The following is a 22,241-nucleotide window of genomic DNA, read 5'->3' on the forward strand; positions in this document are numbered from 1 at the left end:
CTTCTGCCGATGGGTCATGCCCAAAAGTGGTCTGCTGATCAGCTCCCGATCAGTGCTCTTAGCCAATGGCCGAGAGTACTGACTGCAGTGTTCTGGTGGGGGGGGGCGCCCCCCCCCTCAGAACACAATAGCACAGCAGGGGAGATCGCAGTACTAACCTTGGATTATTAGTACTACGGCTCCTCCAGAGCTGTCAGTTTTTTTTTCGTTCAGCCCAGCTGGCTTTTTGTTTTAGGCCCAGCAGTCCTTTAATGAAGGCTTTACACTGTTCTGTAGCACAGACATAAACAAGGCACTGATAAAGGGTGCAGCAATGGCTATACTTTACCTTGGAAGTCACTGTTTTTTTAGAGCTGGTTGAAATCTGAGCGATGTCATCTTCCTCCAACTCTCGAGCAACGTGCTTTTTGAAAGGATCTTGGGAGGAGAAATAAAAAAGTTGTTTCAGATGTGGGTTTCTGTGTCACTCACCGCTCAAAAGTATAATGATCCTGGCAGAAAAATTGATAACTACAAAGTGGGCTGATAGAGAACCTGGAGGAAAGAAAGTGGAGGCGATTCTCAGAGCAATTAGTCATAAACCAGCTGTCATTTCTAAGTGCAGGTGACAAAGTGGTTGCTATGGCTGACAATTCCAGGTTTCCTCCATATTAACCCATCTTATATTTGGCTAGAACTAGCAAAATTAACCCCATATTGTCTCATTTTAAAGGATAGATGAATATTGTATGTGCGCCCTCCTGCCACATTCATAATTTACTAAATACAATAGCAAACCTCAAAATGTAAAAAAATGTAGATGCACAAGCACCCCCCATACCCACCCCTCCGGCCACATTCATTATTTCTATAAATACAATAGCAGACCTCAAATGTAAAAATTGTAGATGTGGGAACTAACCTCAAAGCAATGTTGTTAAATATTTTTAACCCTAGTGCACGGGGCAAGTATACCAAATTGTTCCTGAGTTATGTTACATTTTATGCCCGGAGAGAGATATTCCTCCACTGGAAGGACGCTACACCCCCTAAGGCAGGGATATGCAATTAGCTGCCCTAAGGTGTCTTCATGGTGCCTAGCAATGAACTCGGTGCTCCCAATATACAAGCTTACCTATGCCAATCGCAATTGCTCTAACAAATTCAACAAGATATGGTCGGGATGGATAGATGCATGGGGTACAGAGGTAGCAGATGACATTCGAGGAATTGCTGATGTACCTGCTCCATGATCATGAACCACTGATAAGATCTTTTGAATAAATACCTACTGTTTATACTAAGTAAAACCAATTATGCCTTTCCCTCCAGGACCTCCTTGACTAATTTCGCTGTGATCTACTGCCTCCAAACCTGTATTTCCCTGCAATGTTATGTAACAGCTTTAAACACCTTTCTCCTGTCTATGTGAACAAACCAACTGTCTTGCGACAACCAATGCAATAATACAACTGTAACTAAATGGGTATATGCATCGCTTGTAAACTAATTTTGAATAAACATTTTTCTTGTGAAAAACTGTAGATGTACTGTACAACCAATCAGCTTCTAGGTTTTATTGTCAATTCTTACTTGAACAAGCTGAAGTTAGAAGCCGATTGGTTTTTATGCACAGCTGCACCAATTTTAGTAAATCTCCCCCATTATGTTGCTTCTACAATAAAAAAATAAATAAATAAAAAGCCTCCTGAAAGCAAATTCTTTAAAAGTTGAAGTTCCTCATCAGGTTGTAATTCACTTCTGCACTTTAAGTCATGATCAATCCTGATGGCTGGCACTCTTCAGTGCCCTCATGTATCACTAAATGTGCATAAACCTGGTTACATGCCACCAATGATCTGCAGACCAGGATACACTGAACAAAAACACAAGACGTCTCAGGTGTTTGAGATGCATACACCCCCCCATCCCAATATTGTGGGTGTTGTACTATCCCCTAGTGTTTCTCAAATCCAGTCCTCAAGGCACCCCAACAGGTCATGTTTTCAGGCTCTCTATTATTTTGCACAGGTGATTTGATCAGTTTCACTGCCTTAGTAAGTTACCACAGCTGTTTCATCTGAGGGAAATCCTGAAAACATGACCTGTTGGGGCGCCTTGAGGACTGGAGTTGAGAAACACTGTCCTAGGGTAACTCAATGTACAAAGGTGCAAGTGCCTCATTGGACAGTAGGGTCAAGTCAAGACTTCTAGATACCATGTCTGGCTCAATGCAAGGGTCCCAAGATACAGATAGGTGGATTTACTAACAATTAAAAAGTACATGCAAGCACTGTATATTGTATTCTGCTAGCTAAGAACAGGTCTGCGTGAAGAAGGCAAGCTATATGTATACCTGCAGAGGTAACAGCTGAAGGCGATGCAGGTCTGTCCTTGTAATCTTCGATGTCGGCGTCTATAAAATTTGTCTCTAAACTAAATGCAGATTCATGTTTGGTATCTGTAAATTCTTCTCCTTCCTGGGTTGGATCTTCAGGTTTATGGTCACCTTTGTCTTCATCATCTTCTACTTCAGCCACAAGTTCTGGAACAAAAAGGTCACATTTTACATTTTCTGATCAGGACACAGGTAAGAATAAAACAGAATTGACAGTTTATACCATTTTGCTTTTAATACATACAAATGTGCCCCAACTACCAGACTGTAATATATAAAATTTACAAGCTAAAAGGACAAAACAAACACTATGGGACCATAGCTGTCTGCAGCCTTGTCAGCTCTCTCCTCACCTGAACTCCTGTGTCCCCCGGAATGTGATGTACAAAACTATAAAACTTGCTCACATAAGGATATCAATTTATTTCTAGCTTGCTAAAATAATAAAAAAAATACAGTTGCAGTAAACATTTTGTTTTTCTGCTCCCTAGCAGCTACTCAAAATGTATGGGAATGGGAACACACGGGAGGCAGGTATTTGAACAGTCATAATCTATAAATTAAGAGATACAAACTACCTTCCCACTTAATATAGGAGTAACATGAAGAAATGTGTGTGGTGGTGGTGGTGGGGGGGGGGGGGATGTTGGGGTATTAGAAGTGGCTTGTAGAAATTCGTAGCTACATCATTTAGCTACAAAGCAGTTCAAGCTAGGGTTACATAAATCTATGTGCAATATAAAATATCCAAATCAAATACCAGTATGTTTCTATCAACCCAAATAAAAGAACTATCAGAATAAGAATCATATGTGGCGAATCACGTTCAAAATTCTACCTTGGAAAAGGCATTGTTTTAGCCAGAACATACGAGTTTAAAGTGATTGCAAAGTCTTGTTTTTTTTGCATATAAAAATTACAAAAACATGTTATACTTGCCTTCTCTGTGTAGTGGTTTTGCACAGAGCAGGCCGTATCCTCCTCTTCTCGTGTCCCTCTTCTGTGCTCCTGGCCCCTCCCTCCTGTTCAGTGCCCCCACAGCAAGCAGCTTGCTACAGGGGCACCCGAGCCGAATCACAGCTTCCTGTGTCTATTAAGACACGGAGCCCCGCCCCCCTCTCTCCTGATTAGCTAGCTGACTTTGAATGTATCAGCCAATAAGGAGGGAGAATCTCTGACGTCTGAGACCCTCATGGACATCGCTGGACAGAAAAGGTACCTCAGGTAAGTGTTAGGGAAGCTGCTGCACACAGAAGGCTTTTTATCTTAATGCATTGATCGCATTAAAGCGGAGTTTCACCCAAAAGTGGAACTTCCGCTTTAAGCACTTCTGGCCCCCTTACATGCCCCATTTGGCATGTCATTTTGGGGGGGGGGGGGGGGGGGGGCGCGGGAGTGGGTACCTTCTTTTTAGTGGGACTTCCTGTCCCACTTCCTCCTACCTCTTCTCGGTCGCCTAGGCGACTCCTCCTCTCGCCCTAGGCAGCTCCTCCCTGCCAGCAATCTTCTGGGAAACATCACAGGTCCCAGAAGATTGCCTGGCCAATAGCAGAGCACATCGCGACTCACACAAGCGCACCCGGCCGTAAAGCCATAAGCTGTCACAGCGGGGTGCCCACAGTTGCTATGACGGTGCCGCGGAGAGGAGGGGGAGAGGAGCAAGGCTCTGGGCGGCCGCATTGCTAGACCTTGGGACAGGCAAGTGTCTGTTTATTAAAAGTCAGCAGCTACACTTTTTGTAGCTGCTGACTTAAGAAACTAAAAAAAACGAAAAAAAAAAAAAAAAACACAGGTGGAACTCCGCTTTAGGATAAAAAACCTTCTGCCTTTAAAACCACTTTAACTTCCTCCTACTACAGTGTCTTAGTGCAACATAAATCCACCTGATTACTTTGAAAAGCCATTGGACATCCCAGATCTCTCTGATGAAAACTGGGAAGAACATCCTAGTACGTATTTTGTCTCCACCATTTCCGCTAGGGACAGAATGATACAGTTATGTATCTTTCACAGAATATTTTATACTCCATTAATGTATACTACATTAAGGCTCTTCTGAATATGTAAAAGGGATAGTCCTACATGCCATAAAATGTCACAAAAGCATGGGTGATTTACTCCACACGCTTTGGAACTGCGAAACAATATGACAATTTTGGTCATTTTGGTATAGCTACGAATTTTAATTTACCCAATATGTGCAGTCCGAAGTGGTGTATAGTAGCGGTGCTGGAGGACGTTGATTTACGCTCATATGAAAAACAATTCCTTTGTTTCTTACCATTTTATGCCACCAGTAGTGTTGTAGTGGATACATTCCACAGTAATCTCCCTCAATCAATGGAAGACCTTGATCAACCAGGTATTACCAACTTATAAACTCACCTTTAAGGCTAGCGGGTTTCCTAGTAAATTTGAGAATTTGGGGCCTGTGGACTGAACTTTCTGATACCTGTGTATTGCCTGATCTCTGATCTGGACTCACACTGTAAAGGGAGTGGAGTGGGTTCACTATATTTCAATGAGGCTTAGGGACCTCTATTTCTATGTGGTACCCCTGTAATGAGATTCTTAGCCTCAAGTTTCTAATGTGCAAATACTACATGTGCAAGTGTTCAGTTGTTTGAAGTTTTGTTTAGTTTTGAACTGTTTGATAGTCCCGCTAGTTTGGGAATTATCTAAAGATTTTTCCTATTACAATAGTTTCCAAAATACAATCGACTCCCTTATATAAAAACAATTGTAGATACCCTGAAACAACCGACTACAAATAATGAGCGCTCCTGAATAAAGTAAAAATTAAAGTTAGCAAGTAAAGTGCATATTGTAATGTATGTCCAATTATGGAACCAAGATTGAGCTGCTGCCGTGAAAACTTGCTGGAAGGGCGCCCTCAGATGATGTCCTAGATGACAAAACGTGTCGGCGTGGCTATATGACTATGCTTGAATCATATCCATTGAGAAGCAAAGCCACTGTTTGAAAATCGCGCCACATTACTGATGTCCTTAGAGGATATGACAGTGTACTTAATGCTTTATCTGCCGTTTTAAAAATTGTACGTGTACTTGCTACTGGGGGGGTGATATATTGAATAAATGAATACATTTTATCAACCGGATTACGCTATGGAGCACTTTATTTTCCCCTTTTCACATGAATGAGCTCACCTAGACAGTGACCCGATCCACCTGCTAGCAACTAATCGTCAGTGGTGTCCCTGAGGAAAAGTTGGCCAATATGAGTCCACGATTGTCTTATGCCTTCTAACCCGCTACGGTCTGGTAAGGAGTGAATCTATAGGGGGATCCTTTACCTCAATCCTGCATATTTATCGGAGACAGTAGGGCTCTGTTTGCATTTGGACAGTATTTCTCCTGCCTGATTAATTAACAGGGATATTACATATCACATATTGAGAAAGAACTTTGCAACAGTGTCACCGAGTTTTTTGGATGAGACATTTGTTTGGATAAGACTTTCTGACCAGTATAATTAAACAACTTCCTTATATATTGTCAAAAAGAAATGATGTCGGCGAGCTGCCGGTAAACATATTATTGCGTATTATCTGTAACATGTTTCTATTGTACTCCTTGTGTTTTAAATACCAAAAAACACAAATTTGTGGGGGGGGGGGGGGGGGGGGGGGTGATGAAGAATGATATATGATTTCTGTATAGTGCACCATACTTGACCGTTCCTAAAAACGGGGTATTAGTAGTCCTAAAGTGTATCTCTCGTCTAAAATTATGCATAGTATATTATACTTTCCTCAAACTATATACAGGATATAACTGCTTTGTATTTCTGTTATTTCAATAAAATGTACATGCGGATCCAGCCAGCTTACCATAGCAGCCTTGCTAAGTTCTAGCAACACCTCAATATTTTCCCCCTGTAGCCACATGTCAAACCTTGAATTCATATCACAGTTCAGTCCAGCTCCTCTGAATCTAAAATATTAGGACACACCTCTTATGCCACGTACGTTTTTTCCGTCAGAATGAACTCTGAAGGTTTTTCTGACGGAGTTCCGCTGAAACTGTCTTGCATACACACGATCACACCAAAGTCCGACCGTCTAGAACACGGTGATGTACAACGGGACTAGAAAAAGGAAGTTCAATAGCGAGTAGCCAATAGCTGCCGTCTCGTACTTGCTTCAGAGCATGCGTCGTTTTTTGTCCGTCGGAACAGGAAATGGTTCCGGCGGAAAGATTTAAAACATGTTCTATTTCTAGGTCTGTCAGAATTTTCAAAAGAAAAAGTCCGATGAGGCCCACACACGATCGGAATGTCCGATGAAACGATTCCGTCGGACTTTTCCTGCCAGAAAGTCTGACCATGTGTACGCAGCATTATAGTTATTACAGTCTATTCTGGGAATTGTAGTTTATCAATGCAAGAAGTGCTGCAACTCATGACATTGCAGGGACGCTGCTTTTCAGAGCTGAGAGATCCTGTGTAAATTCTGCACTTTGAATGGATAGAGAGGAAAAACAGGCTGTAGTTACACAGGTATAACTTATGTAAAAAGGTTTGTTTCATCTGTGTATCACCTGAGGCCAGTCATTTCATTGGGTATAGGTAAGGGTTTACAACCACTTTAACCTCTTGCCACCCGTGCTATAGCCGAAAGACGGCTACAGTGTGGGCCTAAATTGCCGGGAGGGCGTCCATGTATGTCCTCCCGTGCATGTGATGCCTGCGGGGCTCTATGTAATCAGCGAGTCCATGAGACTCGGCTGATCACAGATCGGACAGGCTTGAATGGAGGAGAAGATTTGGATGCCGCACACCGGATGTAGTCAAAAAACTTCACTTTATTGAAAAAATGGGATCATCAAAATAACAAGACTGTCATGCAGAAAGTACAGGTAAGCTGACGCGTTTCGCACTCAGGACTGAGTGCTTACTCATAGCTATGAGTAAGCACTCAGTCCTGAGTGCGAAACGCGTCAGCTTACCTGTACTTTCTGCATGACAGCCTTGTTATTTTGATGATCCCATTTTTTCAATAAAGTGAAGTTTTTTTACTACATCCGGTGTGCGGCATCCAAATCTTCTCCTCCATTCAAGCCTGCCTTGTCTAGCATTCAGCCAGCACCTGGAACTCTTCTGCTCTGAAACTTCCACTTACACCTGGGTCAGTGTCAGCCTGAGCGGTGGAAACACTTTCTTTGCTTGATCACAGATAGGAGTAAGGGGCAGATCCTGGCCCCTTACCACGTGATTAGCTGTCAGCCAATGACAACTGATCAAGTGATGTAAACAGAAGTCGGCAATTGGCTTTTTTCCCCCCACATTTACAGCGTAAGGGGGAAAAAAAAAAAAAAAAAGCAGATTACCGTCTTGTGTAAACGGGACATCGGTCCCGCACCCTCAAGACCCACTGCTGCCAAGCAGTGCCCATCAGTGTCGCCCATCAGCACACATTAATGAAGGAGAAAAATTACCTGTTTGCAAAATTTTATAACAAACTATAAAAACAGTTTTTTGTTTTTTTTAAATTTTCGGTCTTTTGTTGTTGGTTTAGCAAAAAATAAAAACCCCAGTAGTGATTAAATACCACCAAAAGAAAGCTCTATTTGCGTGAAATAAAAAAAAAGGTAAAAATGTCATATGGGTACAATGTTGCATGACTGCACAATTGTCATTCAAAGAGTGACAGCGCTGAAAGCTGAAAATTGGCCTGGGCAGGTAGGGGGTTTAAGTGCCCTGTAAGAAAGTGGTTAAAAGGTAGAAATAGAGAACACAAGGAGCAACTCTTAGTGTTCACTATTCTAAAGATTGGCATATAGAACATAATGCGGTGTCCCCAATTAACAGCAAGAGAGACCTATGTATAGTTTATGGCGCCTGCATATGGGGGGCAGCCACATTTGAGCTGTGCATATGCAGATCTGCATGCTGTTTATTAGTACTGCACTGTCAATGTGCTTTGCTGTTCTTTGCAGTGCAAGCCAGCTCAGATAGACTGGACAAAAAAAAAAAATAGTACTTGGAGTATTGCAGCAGCTACTCAACTGGAATGCTCAGTGCTTGTCTAATATTAGAAAATATAAACAGCAAGCCAAATCAAATTTACTTTCAGGTTAAATTTACAATAACCATGCAGTATATGTACTCTCAAAAAAAAAAAAAAAAAAAAAAAAAAAACCCACCCACTATAGTTGCCCTTTTAAAATCGCAAAACCACGTTTGGTCAAAGTGCCCCCTGCTGGTGAAACAAAATCACTTACTTTCTCCCTCTGCTTTTTCACCAGACAATTTGTCCGCCGCCACGTCATCCTCTTCCCCATTGTCCTCATCCTCTTCTTCAGAGGCCCCTTCTTCCTCCTCTGCTCCACTTTGCCCTTCTGCTTCTTCAACACCTTCATTATCATCATCATCATCTTCATCATCATCATCCTCCTCCTCCTCCTCCTCGTCATCAGAGACATGCTTTAATGTGGCCAGCAGCTGATGGTACACACTGGCATTCTCTGGCTCACTTTCAGGCTCACTTCCACTCTCATGCGACTCTTCCTCCGAGCTTTCAGGCTAAACATATCACATTGTCAAAGGATAAATCATCATGAGAAATAAAATATTCACTTTGGAAATGTAAACAATGGTTTCCTTAATGGACCAATATTATAACTTTCATGCAGCCCTTTCCTTTGGAGACTCTAATAATGTTTATCTTTGTATTCATCTTTCTAAATATCAGGCAAGACAGGACCATCCCAAAACTACAAAAAACTACAATAGACACAATCTAATAAAATCAAAATTAGTTTTCGATACAGCTAAATGCTAGCTTCTTTCTTCTTTTAGACTCCACCACGCCTTTAACGCTTTCACGACCACATTAACGGGTCAGCATGCGATGGTTAAAATAAAAATAACTAATTTGCATACCTACACAATTTTTAAATAAGGCTTTACTTGACTCAATATTTTAATAAAAGAACTCTGTTTTTACCATAGGCTGACAAAAGCACAAATAAAATGTAATTTTTTTTTTTTTTTTTTATTACTACTGTCATTGTACCCAACAATTACAACAATAAACAGGTGCACACTGCCACCTTCAGGCTGCATGCGGATATAAAGGACACAAATTAATACATCTCTGAAATCACTAATACATCAATAAGTGTATTTTAAAATGCAAGCAGTCCAAGTACATGGTGTCAGTATTACAGTCCCAGTACAGCAGGGCCAGAGTTTGAGAGGAGGAAGCAGAACAGGGAGTCAATCAGCTCACGTGCCGACAAGAAGCATGCTGATAGAAAGCAGATTGACTAAGAGATGAGCTCATCACTGTGCTGCTTCTCATTTCACTGTTCAGTCACAGACTGGGGCAGGTCCAGAATGAACTGGCCTCAAAAGATGTGGGTTAAATGATGCTGTTCTTGCTTATATGTGATCACTTAGCCATGGTTGATATTGTGATCACACTAATGGCACAAACTCCGATTGGTTCCCAATGATTAATGGGTACCTGAGGTGTCAGCAACACTCAGGTTTGAGAGCCATCAGTCATGCAAAGTGTCAGCTGGTAGCATTTAAAGAAATTATGTATAATAATGCATCCTCATCACAGTCCATCATGTTAAGGAATGTTAATAGTAATGCTGTGGGACGGAAGGAGTTAAAAAGCAACCTGTGCTGACAGAAATACTTAAATTTTTCGAAGTTGACCAATTCTTCTCTAATTGCTAGTAGACTGGCTGTCAAGCTGATCCAATAGCTTTTAATCACTTACGGACCACCCAACGTCATTATACGTCGTTATTTTGAAGAGGGATATTGTTGTTGTGGCCGCAGCTAGCTGCCATAACCTCAGTATCCTCTTCTTCAGCGGGCGGTCCGCTTTCAGATAAAAGTGGTCTCTACGGCGGATTCGCCGCGAGATCACTTTTTAAATCGTCGGCGGGAGAGGGCCCCCCCCCCCTCCCGCCACGCTCCGGTGCCCTCCGTCACTTACCGAAGCTGTCGGTAGCGGTGGAGGAGATCGCGTCCTGTCTCCTGTGTGGTATGGAGATAAGTGAGGGTAAGATGGCCCCCACCCGTCTCCATATCATTGCAGGATGGAAGAGACGTCAAAATGCACTTCCACCCATAGCACTTAAAGAGACTTTTTTTTATTTTTTACTTTTTTTCAACTGACATCACTTTTTTTTTTTTTTTTAGTGTAAAATAGGAGGTCTCATAGATCTCATATTTAAGAGGTCCTGCCATGCTTTTTTTCTATTACAAGGGATGTTTACATTCCTTGTAATAGGAATAAGTGACTTTTTTTTTTAAAGAACAGTGTAAAAATAAAAAATAAAAAAAGTAAAATAAATAAGAAAAAAGATGTTTTAAATGCGTCCTGTCCCGCCGAGCTCGCATATGAAAACTGTGTTCAAACTACACATGTGAGGTATCGCCACGATCGTTAGAGCGAGAGCATTAATTCTAGCCCTAGATCTTTTCTGTAACTCAAAAACATGCAACCTGTAGAATTTTTTAAATGTCGCCTATGGAGATTTTTAAGGGTAAAAGTTTGTCGCCATTCCACGAGCGGGCGTAATTTTGAAGCGTGACATACTGGGTATCAATTTACTCTGTGTAACATTATCTTTCACAATATAAAAAAAAAAATAGGGCTAACTTTACTGTTGTCTTATTTTTTTAATTCAAAAAAGTGTATTTCCAAAAAAAGTGCGCTGCGCAATTACGGTGTGACAGAAAGTATTGCAACGACCGCCATTTTATTCTCTAAGGTGTTATATATATATATAACATTTCTAATGTTTGGGGGTTCCAAGTAATTTTATAGCAAAAAAAACTGTTTTTAACCTGTAAACACCAAATCTCAGAAAGAGACTTAGTCCTTAAGTGGTTAAGTAACATTGGTACCTCTTGTGGTAGAGCATTCCACATTTTTACCGCATTTACCGCAACCCCTACCTTTTGTGATTTTTTTTTTTTTTTTTTTTAATCTTCCACAGGTAAATGATGCCCTACGTACAATCTTTCGGATAAAAAACGAACTGACAAATCTTGATAATAATGGAGAATCGGCTGTCAGCTGCTTTATTGAAAGGCTATACAGGGGGAAATCGGTGCTTGTAACTGCCCCCATTGCCGCACCAATCACCCGTGAGGCTGCCTGACCCCCCCTGCAACACTGAGGATGCCTGGCCCGATACAACAGGTATCGGGTCAAGCTTCGAAAAAACACAGAATTGTTGACATTTTTGCAGATTTATTAAAAAAGAAAAACTGAAATATCACATGGTCCTAAGTATTCAGACCCTTTGCTGTGACACTCATATATTTAACTCAGGTGCTGTCCATTTCTTCTGATCCTTGAGATGGTTCTACACCTTCATTTGAGTCCAGCTGTGTTTGATTATACTGATTGGACTTGATTAGGAAAGCCACACACCTGTCTATATGAGACCTCACAGTGCATGTCAGAGCAAATGAGAATCATGAGGTCAAAGGAACTGCCTGAAGAGCTCAGAGACAGAATTGTGGCAAGGCACAAATCTGGCCAATGTTACAAAAAATTCTCTGCTGCACTTAGGCTCGGTTCACACTGGGGCGACTTGGGATCCGACTTGTACGCCCTCAAGTCGCCCCAAGTCGCTCCAGAAATAATTTCAATGGGAGTTAACGCTAGCGTCTTAATAGACACTACTGAAGTCGCTCCGACTTCAGAGCGTACTCCCTGTACTACTTTGATCCGACTTCAGCCTATTGACTATCATTGAAGTCGGATCAAAGTCGGATCGCCGTCTCGCATGATCCGACTTCGGCATGCGACTTGTGCTCAGATGATCTTGAGGGGAACTCCGCGCCAAATTTTAAATAAAAATCCGGCATGGGTTCCCCCTCCAAGGGCATACCAGGCCCTTGGGTCTGGTATGGACCTTGAGGAGAACCCCCTACGCCGAAAAAACGGCGTGGGGGGTCCCCCCCCCAATCCATACCAGACCCTTATCCGAGCACGCAGCCCGGCAAGACAGGAATGGGGGTGGGGACGAGCGAGCGCCCCCCCCCCTCCTGAACCGTACCAGGCCGCATGCCCTCAACATGGGGGGTTTGGTGCCTTTGGGGAGGGGGGCGCGCTTCTTCCCTCTTCTCTTCCAGAGATGTTGACACGACGCTCTCCCCAGCCAGAATGGTTTCTGTGCGCTCTGCAAGGGACTTATATAGGCGGTGACCCGCCCCCTTATGCCGTCACAGTCCCTGGGCATGCTGGGTCTGTGACGTTTTAGGAGGCGTGGTCACCGGGTGATGACCACGCCCCCTTATGACGGCACAGCCCCAGCATGCCCTGGGACAGTGACCTCATAAGGGGGCGGGGTCACCGCCTATATAAGTCTGTTGCGGAGCGTTCAGAGACCATTCCAGCTGGAGAGAGCGTCGTGTCAACATCTCTGGAAGAAAAGAAGAAGGCAGAAGTCCGGACCACCGCTAGCAATTGAGCTGCAGAAGATAGCGGAGGAGCCGGCAGAAGATGCGGACACCGGGAGGAGACGGCGGAGAGACCCCCGAAGTCGGAAGAGGACCCCCGGAGCTGCCTAATAAATTATTTTAAAAACCTGTGTACTGTTTGTTTTATTGACGCTTTTTTTCCCTAGGTGAATGGGTAGGGGTACCATGTACCCCATACTCATTCACATAGGGTGGGGGGCCGGGATCTGGGGGCCCCCTTATTAAAGGGGGCTCCCAGATTCCGATAAGCCCCCCGCCCGCAGACCCCGACAACCAACGGCCAGGGTTGTCGGGAAGAGGCCCTTGTCCTCATCAACATGGGGACAAGGTGCTTTGGGGGGGGGGGGCGCACACTGCGCCCCCCATGCCCCAAAGCACCCCCCATGTTGAGGGCATGCGGCCTGGTACGGTGGGGGGGCCGCCAGCGAAGTCGCCCGTCATGGAGGCGACTTGAAGTCGCCTCGTAATTTGCCGAAGTCGTGCCAAAGTCGCGCTGAAGCCGCGTTGAAGTCGCGGTACAAAGTCGCGTTAAAGTCGTGTTGCCCATGTGTGAACCGACCCTTAAGGTTCCTAAGAGCACAGTGGCCTCCATAATCCTTAAATGGAAGACGTTTGGGACTACCAGAACCCTTCCTAGAGGTGGCCGTCCGGCCAAACTGAGCTATCGGGGGAGAAGAGCCTTGGTGAGAGAGGTAAAGAAGAACCCAAAGATCACTGTGGCTGAGCTCCAGAGATGCAGTCGGGAGATGGGAGAAAGTTGTAGAAAATCAACCATCACTGCAGCCCTCCACCAGTCGGGGCTTTATGGCAGAGTGCCCCGACGGAAGCCTCTCCTCAGTGCAACACATGAAACCCACGTGGAGTTTGCTAAAAGACACCTGAAGGACTCCAAGATGGTGAGAAATAAGATTCTCTGGTCTGATGAGACCAAGATAGAACTTTTTGGCCTTAATTCTAAACGGTATGTGTGGAGAAAAGCAGGCACTGCTCATCACCTGTCCAATACAGTCCCAACAGTGAAGCATGGTGGTGGCAGCATCATGCTATGGAGTGTTTTTCAGCTGCAGGGACAGGACGACTGGTTGCCATCGAGGGAAAGATGAATGCAGCCAAGTACAGGGATATCCTGGACGAAAACCTTCTCCAGAGTGCTCAGGACCTCAGACTGGGCCGAAGGTTTACCTTCCAACAAGACAATGACCCTAAGCACACAGCTAAAATAATGAAGGAGTGGTTTCACAACAACTCCGTGACTGTTCTTGCATGGCCCAGCCAGAGCCCTGACTTAAACCCAATTAAGGATCTCTGGAGAGACCTAAAATTGGCTGTCCACCAACATTTACCATCCAACCTGACAGAACTGGAGAGGATCTACAAAGAGGAATAGCAGAGGATCCCCAAATCCAGGTGAGAATAACTTGTTGCATCTTTCCCAAAAAGACTCATGGCTGTATTAGATCAAAAGGGGGCTTCTACTAAATACTGAGCAAAGGGTCTGAATACTTAGGACCACGTGATATTTCAGTTTTTCTTTTTTGGGTGCTGTGTGTACATTAATGAGTAAAAAAATAAACTTAAATGATTTTTAGCAAACGGCTGCAATATAACACAGAATGAAAAATTTAAGGGGGTCTGAATACTTTGCGTCCCCAGTGTGTGTGTGTATAATATAGATTGATTGATATATATCAATCAAAAAAGTGTATATTTTGCGCTAACCAAATGAATATACAGAAATAAATTGTGTAATAATACTGCGCCGACTAAATGAAAAAAGCAGCCAACATAACCAATAGACAAATGGTGAAAAAAATAAAAAGATATAACAATGTGGCGCTAAAAAGAAACAGTGTCCGTTATCGGGCAACCACCAACCAGAATATTCGTCTGGAGGTTAACTGCACAATAAAGTTTTATTGAGATGGAACTCAACTAAACAAGGATAAACAAGTGTATCAACAAAATCCTACGTGTATAGGTGGTGTATCGACTTATGTGTAAAATATCGAATCTACGTGCTTGAACACATGTGACTAGTGCTCATGACATAAGAGTTCAATAACTCTCTATGAAAATCGTAAACTGATAAGCATACATATGCGTACTCTCCAAGGAATGTACATAAAAAAATGTGACAGTAAACATAGAAGTGTGTCCTCCTAAGAAAAAATATAAGTGACAACAAAGAACTGCAAAGGTACACTTTCATAAAACCATTGGTAAGCTTAAAAATGAATGGGTGTAGAGTCACAACCAATGCATATTGGGTGTAATCAGAACATCAAAACAAATTGGTGTCTGCCAAAGAGTTCAATAATGTATGTGTCCAGTGTTAATAGAGACCAGCTCCGATACTTCCAATGAGTTGAATCCCCCTGGTCTATAATGACTGGGATAGACCTTAAAGTGACATGGCATCGGTAGATGTATGTAAACGGTTGAAATACCCTTACCGGAATAGGTGGACTCCCTAGCCGGAGGCTGGGAGTCAGACAGGGCTTATATCGCAGTCATCCAGGGATGGTTATCCCACCAGAGATAGATGCGGAACTTTATCCAGGCACAGTGGAGCGTGATGACAGCTACTCACCGATCATCCCAATTGTAGTCTCGCAATCTTGGAATCTCCTTGGCGCGGATATTTATGCGATGATGTATATATTCAAAATGCAGGTCAACCCAAGGGGTGTGTATCCCTCAAATAAAAAGAATGGAAAAAAATCCTCCACATAGTGTGAATCCGCTTCATAAAAACGTTTTAATGAGATAAAAAATGGTTCTCTGGTTCCCAAACAAACAGGGCCCAGATAAAGACTGACAGTGTAAAAAGCGCTTAAAAAGAATGTGGCTCAGCAGGCATATCGGACCCGACGTGTTTCGTCCGCATGGACTTCAACTGGGGTGTATGCCTGCTTGCCACTATCACCCTTATATATATAAAATATAATAACAGACCTTCAAACACCTGATATCGCCATGTGAAGCGTAACTTCCGGGTTCACCGGAATGGCGTCCTGGGCGTTATCCATAAGAGATCGTGGGCCAATAGGGAGTCGATAGAGGACCAAGCCTCAATCCAGCCATCCAATAAAAATCCCCCAATGATCTATCCCAACTTGCCCTTTACAAAAAATGACGCGCAATGACACGCATACGTGACCCCTCAACCAATCATAACAATCAGGGCTGAGGTCACCTGGTATCGCAATGATGGACGAACGCTTAGTCCAATCGCTGCGTGCCCCTCAACTGCGTCTGTCAGCGTGTCCAGCCCGACGTAAACCACGCAAGCTGTTCACAGTCTTACGAGATGTGTCAATAGAAACGAACCCTGGAACGCATCTGCAGACCAAGCCTCAATACGGGCTGTGACTAAAGATCTCGCGAGCTATGCTGACAAAAACGGATCGTGAACCGCATCTGCAGCCTCGATGCGGGCTTTAAACGTTATGGGATGATAGTTTTACCCCTTCTACTAACTATCGGGACGTTTGATATGCATCATAGCCCGCATCGAGGCTTGGTCCGCAGATGCGTTTCACGATCCGTTTTTGTCAGCATATCTCGCGAGATCTTTAGTCACAGCCCATATTGAGGCTTGGTCCGCAGATGCGTTCCAGGGTTCGTTTCTATTGACACGTCTCGTAAGACTGTCAACAGCTTGCATGGTTTACGTCGGGCTGGATACGCAGCGATTGGACTAAGCGTTTGTACATCATTGCGATACCAGGTGACCTCAGCCCTGATTGTTATGATTGGTTGAGGGGTCACGTATGTGTGTCATTGCGCATCATTTTTTGTAAAGGGCAAGTTGGGATAGATCATTGGGGGGTTTTTATTGGATGGCTGGATTGAGGCTTGGTCCTCTATCGACTCCCTGTTGGCCCACGATCTCTTATGGATAACGCCCAGGACGCCATTCCGGCGAACCCGGAAGTTACGCTTCACATGGCGATATCAGGTGTTTGAAGGTCTGTTATTATATAATATATATATATATATATATATATATATATATGGGTGATAGTGGCAAGCAGGCATACACCCCAGTTGAAGTCCATGCGGACGAAACGCGTCGGATCCGATATGCCTGCTGAGCCACATTCTTTTTAAGCACTTTTTACACTGTCAGTCTTTATCTGGGCCCTGTTTGTTTGGGAACCAGAGAACCATTTTTTATCTCATTAAAACGTTTTTATGAAGCGGATTCACACTATGTGGAGGATTTTTTCCATTCTTTTTATTTGAGGGATACACACCCCTTGGGTTGACCTGCATTTCAAATATATACATCATCGCATAAATATCCGCACCAAGGAGATTCCAAGATTGAGAGACTACAATTGGGATGATCGGTGAGTAGCTGTCATCACGCTCCACTGTGCCTAGATAAAGTTCCGCATCTATCTCTGGTGGGATAACCATCCCTGGATGACTGCGATATAAGCCCTGTCTGACTCCCAGCCTCCAGCTAGGGAGTCCACCTATTCCGGTAAGGGTATTTCAACAGTTTACATAAATCTACCGATGCCATGTCACTTTAAGGTCTATCCCAGTCATTATAGACCAGGGGGATTCAATTCATTGGAAGTATTAGAGCTGGTCTCTATTAACACTGGACACATACATTATTGAACTCCTTGGCAGACACTAATTTGTTTTGATGTTCTGATTACACCCAATATGCATTGGTTGTGACTCTACACCCATTCATTTTCAAGCTTACCAATGGTTTTATGAAAGTGTACCTTTGCAATTCATTGTGGTCACTTATATTTTTTCTTAGGAGGACACACTTCTATGTTTACTGTCACTTTTTTTATGTACATTTCTTGGAGAGTACGCATATGTATGCTTATCAGTTTACGATTTTCATAGAGAGTTATTGAACTCTTATGTCATGAGCACTAGTCACATGTGTTCAAGCACGTAGATTCGATATTTTACACATAAGTCGATACACCACCTATACACGTAGAATTTTGTTGATACACATGTTTATCCTTGTTTAGTTGAGTTCCATCTCAATAAAACTTTATTGTGCAGTTAACCTCCAGACGAATATTCTGGTTGGTGGTTGCCCGATAACAGACACGGTTTCTTTTTAGCGCCACATTGTTATATCTTTGAATATACAGAAATGCAGTGCAGCTGCTTGTGCAAGCCCCAAATACCAAAAGACCCCAGAACTGTTATAAAATATAACAAGCGCGCATCCACAAGTGGTATTCTGATACAAAACCTTATATATGTATAATGTATATATTCTGTACTCCTACTTCTGGATCTTTCAGCTGCCTTTGACACGGTTGACCACCCCCTCCTCCTCAAAAAACTTTACTCCCTCGGTCTCCGTGACTGTGCTCTTCAGTGGCTCTCATCCTACCTATCCCAACGCACCTTCAGTGTCACTTACAATTCTACTTCCTCCACTCCTCTTCCCTTCTCTGTCGGGGTCCCCCAAGGTTCTGTTCTTGGACCTCTTTTATTTTCAATCTACACCTCTTCCCTGGGTCAGCTGATAGCTTCTCACGGCTTTCAATATCATTTCTATGCTGATGACACACAAATCTATCTCTCCACCCCTCAACTCACTCCATCAGTCTCCTCACGCATCACTAACTTACTAACCGACATATCTGTATGGATGTCACACCACTTCCTCAAACTCAACTTGTCCAAAACCGAGCTTATAATATTTCCTCCCCCACGTTCCTCTTCCCCCGACTTCTCTGTCAAGAGCAATGGCAAAACCATCCACCAGTCCCCACATGTCAGGGTGTTAGGTGTTATCCTGGATTCTGAACTCTCCTTTCAGCCCCACATCCAATCACTTTCCAAAGCTTGCCGCCTCAACCTCTGCAACATCTCTAAACTTCGTCCCTTTCTAACCAATGAAACCACAAAGCTCCTGATTCACTCCCTGGTTATCTCTTGCCTTGACTACTGCAACTCACTCCTCATTGGCTTACCTTTAAACAGACTATCCCCCCTTCAGTCCATCATGAATGCTGCTGCCAGACTCATCCACCTTACAAACCGCTCAGTGTCTGCTACCCCTCTCTGCCAATCCCTCCATTGGCTACCACTCGCCCAACGAATTAAATTCAAAATACTAACAATAAGTTACAAAGCCATCCACAACTCTGCCCCCAGCTACATCACTAACCTAGTCTCAAAATAATAACCTAATCGCCATCTCCGTTCCTCCCAAGACCTCCTGCTCTCTAGCTCCCTCATCACCTCCTCCCATATCCGCCTCCAGGACTTCTCCCGAGCCTCGCCCATCCTCTGGAATTCCCTACCCCAATCTGTCAGACTGTCTCCAACTTTATCCACTTTTAGGCGATCCCTGAAAACTTTCCTCTTCAGAGAAGCCTATCCTGCCTCCATCTAACAACTGCACTATTTTCTCCATTAGCTCATCCCCCACAGCTATTACCCTTTTGTATCACTTGACCCTCCCTCCTAGATTGTAAGCTCTAACGAGCAGGGCCCTCCGATTCCTCCTGTATTGAATTGTATTGTACTTGTACTGTATGCCCTAATGTTGTAAAGCGCTGCGTAAACTGTCGGCGCTATATAAATCCTGAATAATAATAATAATAATAATAATAATAATAATAATAATAATAAATGTATAAGTGTGCAATTGAGTTGCTAAAATATATAATATATACTAACACAAATCTTAACGTGATGAAAAGTGCATATCAATATTTACCAAATACATGTAACCAATTGTGATGTGAAAATAAATTGATACAAATCACAAAATCAGCATCCTTATGAGTTCACAAGCCGTGAGTAGGCCAAAAACGCCAATATATTTATTGGAGGTCGACCGATATATCGGCCGGACGATATTTGGCGTTTATTTAATCGGCATCGGCCGATTGTGCTGATAAAAAAGGCCGCGCGACTTGCAAATAACTTCTGTAATAGAAGTCAATGCAAGTTGCCTGAAGTCTTCTGTGAAAAGACTTCTCTCCTCCTCTGGGCAGCCTGCCAAATCTGATAAAAAGAACCTGAAGTGATACAATGTTTACACTTATCAATGGACTGAACTCTGTGTGTAGGTGTTCTCAGTTTAAGCATTTAAAGACTAAATCTTTTCTGACACTTGTTGCTTACAAGTAAAAATCCTGTATTTTCTGCTAGAAAATCACTTCAAACCCCCAAATATTATATATATATATATATATATATATATATATATATATATATATATATATATATATCTTTTTTTAGCAGAGACTCTAGGGAATAAAATAGCGGTTGTTGCAATATTTTATGTCACACGGTATTTGCGCAGCGGTCTTTTAAACGCAATCTTTTTTGAAAAAATACACTAATGAATTAAAAAAAAAAACTAAGCAGTAAAGTTAGCCCATTTTTTTTCTTCCAAAAGTTTTGATTACCTGTTTTTGTGTACGGTATTTAATATTTAAGATATAGGGTTTTTTTTGTTTTTTTTAATCTAAATTATACATACAGTGTACTGATTGAAGGTTTGTTTTGTTTAATAAATGTTTAAATGTAAAAAAAATTCTGTATCACTTATTACTTAAGGTTGCTTGCACACTGGAGTGGGCATGCGTTGACGGTATAAAACTGCTAGTTTTAGCGGCGCCATTCGGCTGCTAGCGGGGCGCTTATAACCCAGCTAGCGGCCGAGGAAGGGGTTAAATGCGCCGCTGCCGAAACGCTTTGCAGGCGCTTCGGCAGCGGTGTGCATTCATTTCAATGGGCAGGAGTAGTGGAGCAGCGGTATGCACCGCTCCAAAGATGCTGCTTGCAGGACTTTTTTTTTTTTTTAACATCCTGCCAGCTCATCGCCTCAGTGTGAATATCACACTGAGACTGCAGGGGAGCCATTTTGCAGGCACTTTACAGGCGCTATTTTTAGCCCAAAAGTGCCTGAAAAACGCCCCAGTGTGAAAGGGGTCTAACTGTTAGATTTTATGAGATGAAGGGAAAAAAAAAAAAATCGGCCTAACATATCGGCCCAAAAAAAATCGGCATCATATATCGGCCATTGGCCACCGCGATTTCTAAACATCGGCATCAGAGAAAAACCCATATCGGTCGACCTCTAATATATACATATACACACACACCAGGATTTTGTTTGCTCTTGCAGCTTCCATTCAGCATTGAGTTGTACTGCTCACTGTTCTTCTTTAGCTATGTTTAGCCAGTCGGACAAATGTAAGGCACTTACCAGCTGGACAACCTGAGTCCTCTCTGCTCTCTGTGAAACTCTGCGATCAAAGGAAAAAAAAAAAAAAATCTAAATCAGTGCCATCCATATCATCATTTTACAGTGGAAAACTTACATTTTCTGAAAGTAAATTACCGGTATATAAAAATAAGTGAAATTGTTCAACTTTGCGTCAGGTATGTTCTATTATATACTGCAATATAAGGAAATTAAAAAAAAAAAAAAAAAAAAAAAAAAATAGTATTCCATATTTTAAAGGGGATGTATAGAGATTTTTTTTCTTTAATTATTGTCAGAACTATAACATTTTGCAAATGTAATTTTTTTTAGCTGTATACATATAAGTAAATGCATATAAGTGTTTGTAAACTTAAATATAAATACATTTGTCTCTTTAATGATTTTAGATGTGATTTTATTATAAATAGGTTATTTGTGCTTGTACTCTTTCTATATTATCTGGTTGATCCTGTCAGTTCCCTACTTCCTGGTTAAAAATGGACCATGCTTGTACGGAAGCCGATCCATGTTAGCATGGTCAATCTGCATTTCATGTCATCCTGTCTTCGATACAGGCAGGCTATGCGAACATACAATGTGCTTGTATCTTCTGTGGTCAGTGTGTAGCCATGCCCCTCAGCCCATCCCTCCTTACTTAATTGATAGCGGCTTCCCTAGACAGATCGATGGGTATGAACGTCATTTTCGGAAGTGATATTTGGTATGTCCTTGCTTTTTTTTTACCTTGGATACTGTAATGCTCAGCAACAAACGTCACTTCTGGAAGTGATGCACATGCCCACCTGCAGGTTCGCTCCAGGAAGGCGATCTTGTGACCTGTTCTTTCAGAATGTAAAAAAATACGTAAATCTTTTTATTTTTGTAATTACACAGGTGAATTGTTTAAAGTTGCACATTTACCTACTGGGAAATCTATAAAGTGAATCTAAACACAAAACATTCAATAGCTTGCCAGTCCTTCGATGTGGGGGCTGCATTTGTTTTCTTTTTTTTCCCCCTTTGTGTTCTTCGGGTGATTTGGCCAGTAACAGTTTCTATGTTAGGGCTCATTCACCCCACACTCAAACTGGATCTGTGAATGAATAAACTACAAATTTCTTCTGCCACCACAGCAGACTGACTTATAGTTCTCAATGG

General features: G+C 42.6%; 1 protein-coding gene across 2 annotated transcripts in view; it reads right to left on the reverse strand.

Annotated features, from left to right (window-relative positions):
• UTP25 (UTP25 small subunit processome component) overlaps positions 1-22,241 on the reverse strand; it is a 47,192-nt gene that overhangs the window by 19,323 nt on the left and 5,628 nt on the right. For both annotated transcript variants that reach the window (XM_073628431.1, XM_073628433.1), the window contains exons 2-5: positions 21,084-21,123; positions 8,623-8,923; positions 2,336-2,524; positions 329-417 (exon numbers count right to left, since the gene is read on the reverse strand). In XM_073628431.1, the coding sequence (XP_073484532.1) occupies positions 329-417; positions 2,336-2,524; positions 8,623-8,923; positions 21,084-21,123 (619 nt within the window). The remainder of the gene's footprint in view (positions 1-328; positions 418-2,335; positions 2,525-8,622; positions 8,924-21,083; positions 21,124-22,241) is intronic.

Source organism: Aquarana catesbeiana, linkage group LG04 (assembly GCF_042186555.1).
Source record: "Aquarana catesbeiana isolate 2022-GZ linkage group LG04, ASM4218655v1, whole genome shotgun sequence".
NCBI classification, from domain to species: Eukaryota; Metazoa; Chordata; class Amphibia; order Anura; family Ranidae; genus Aquarana; species Aquarana catesbeiana.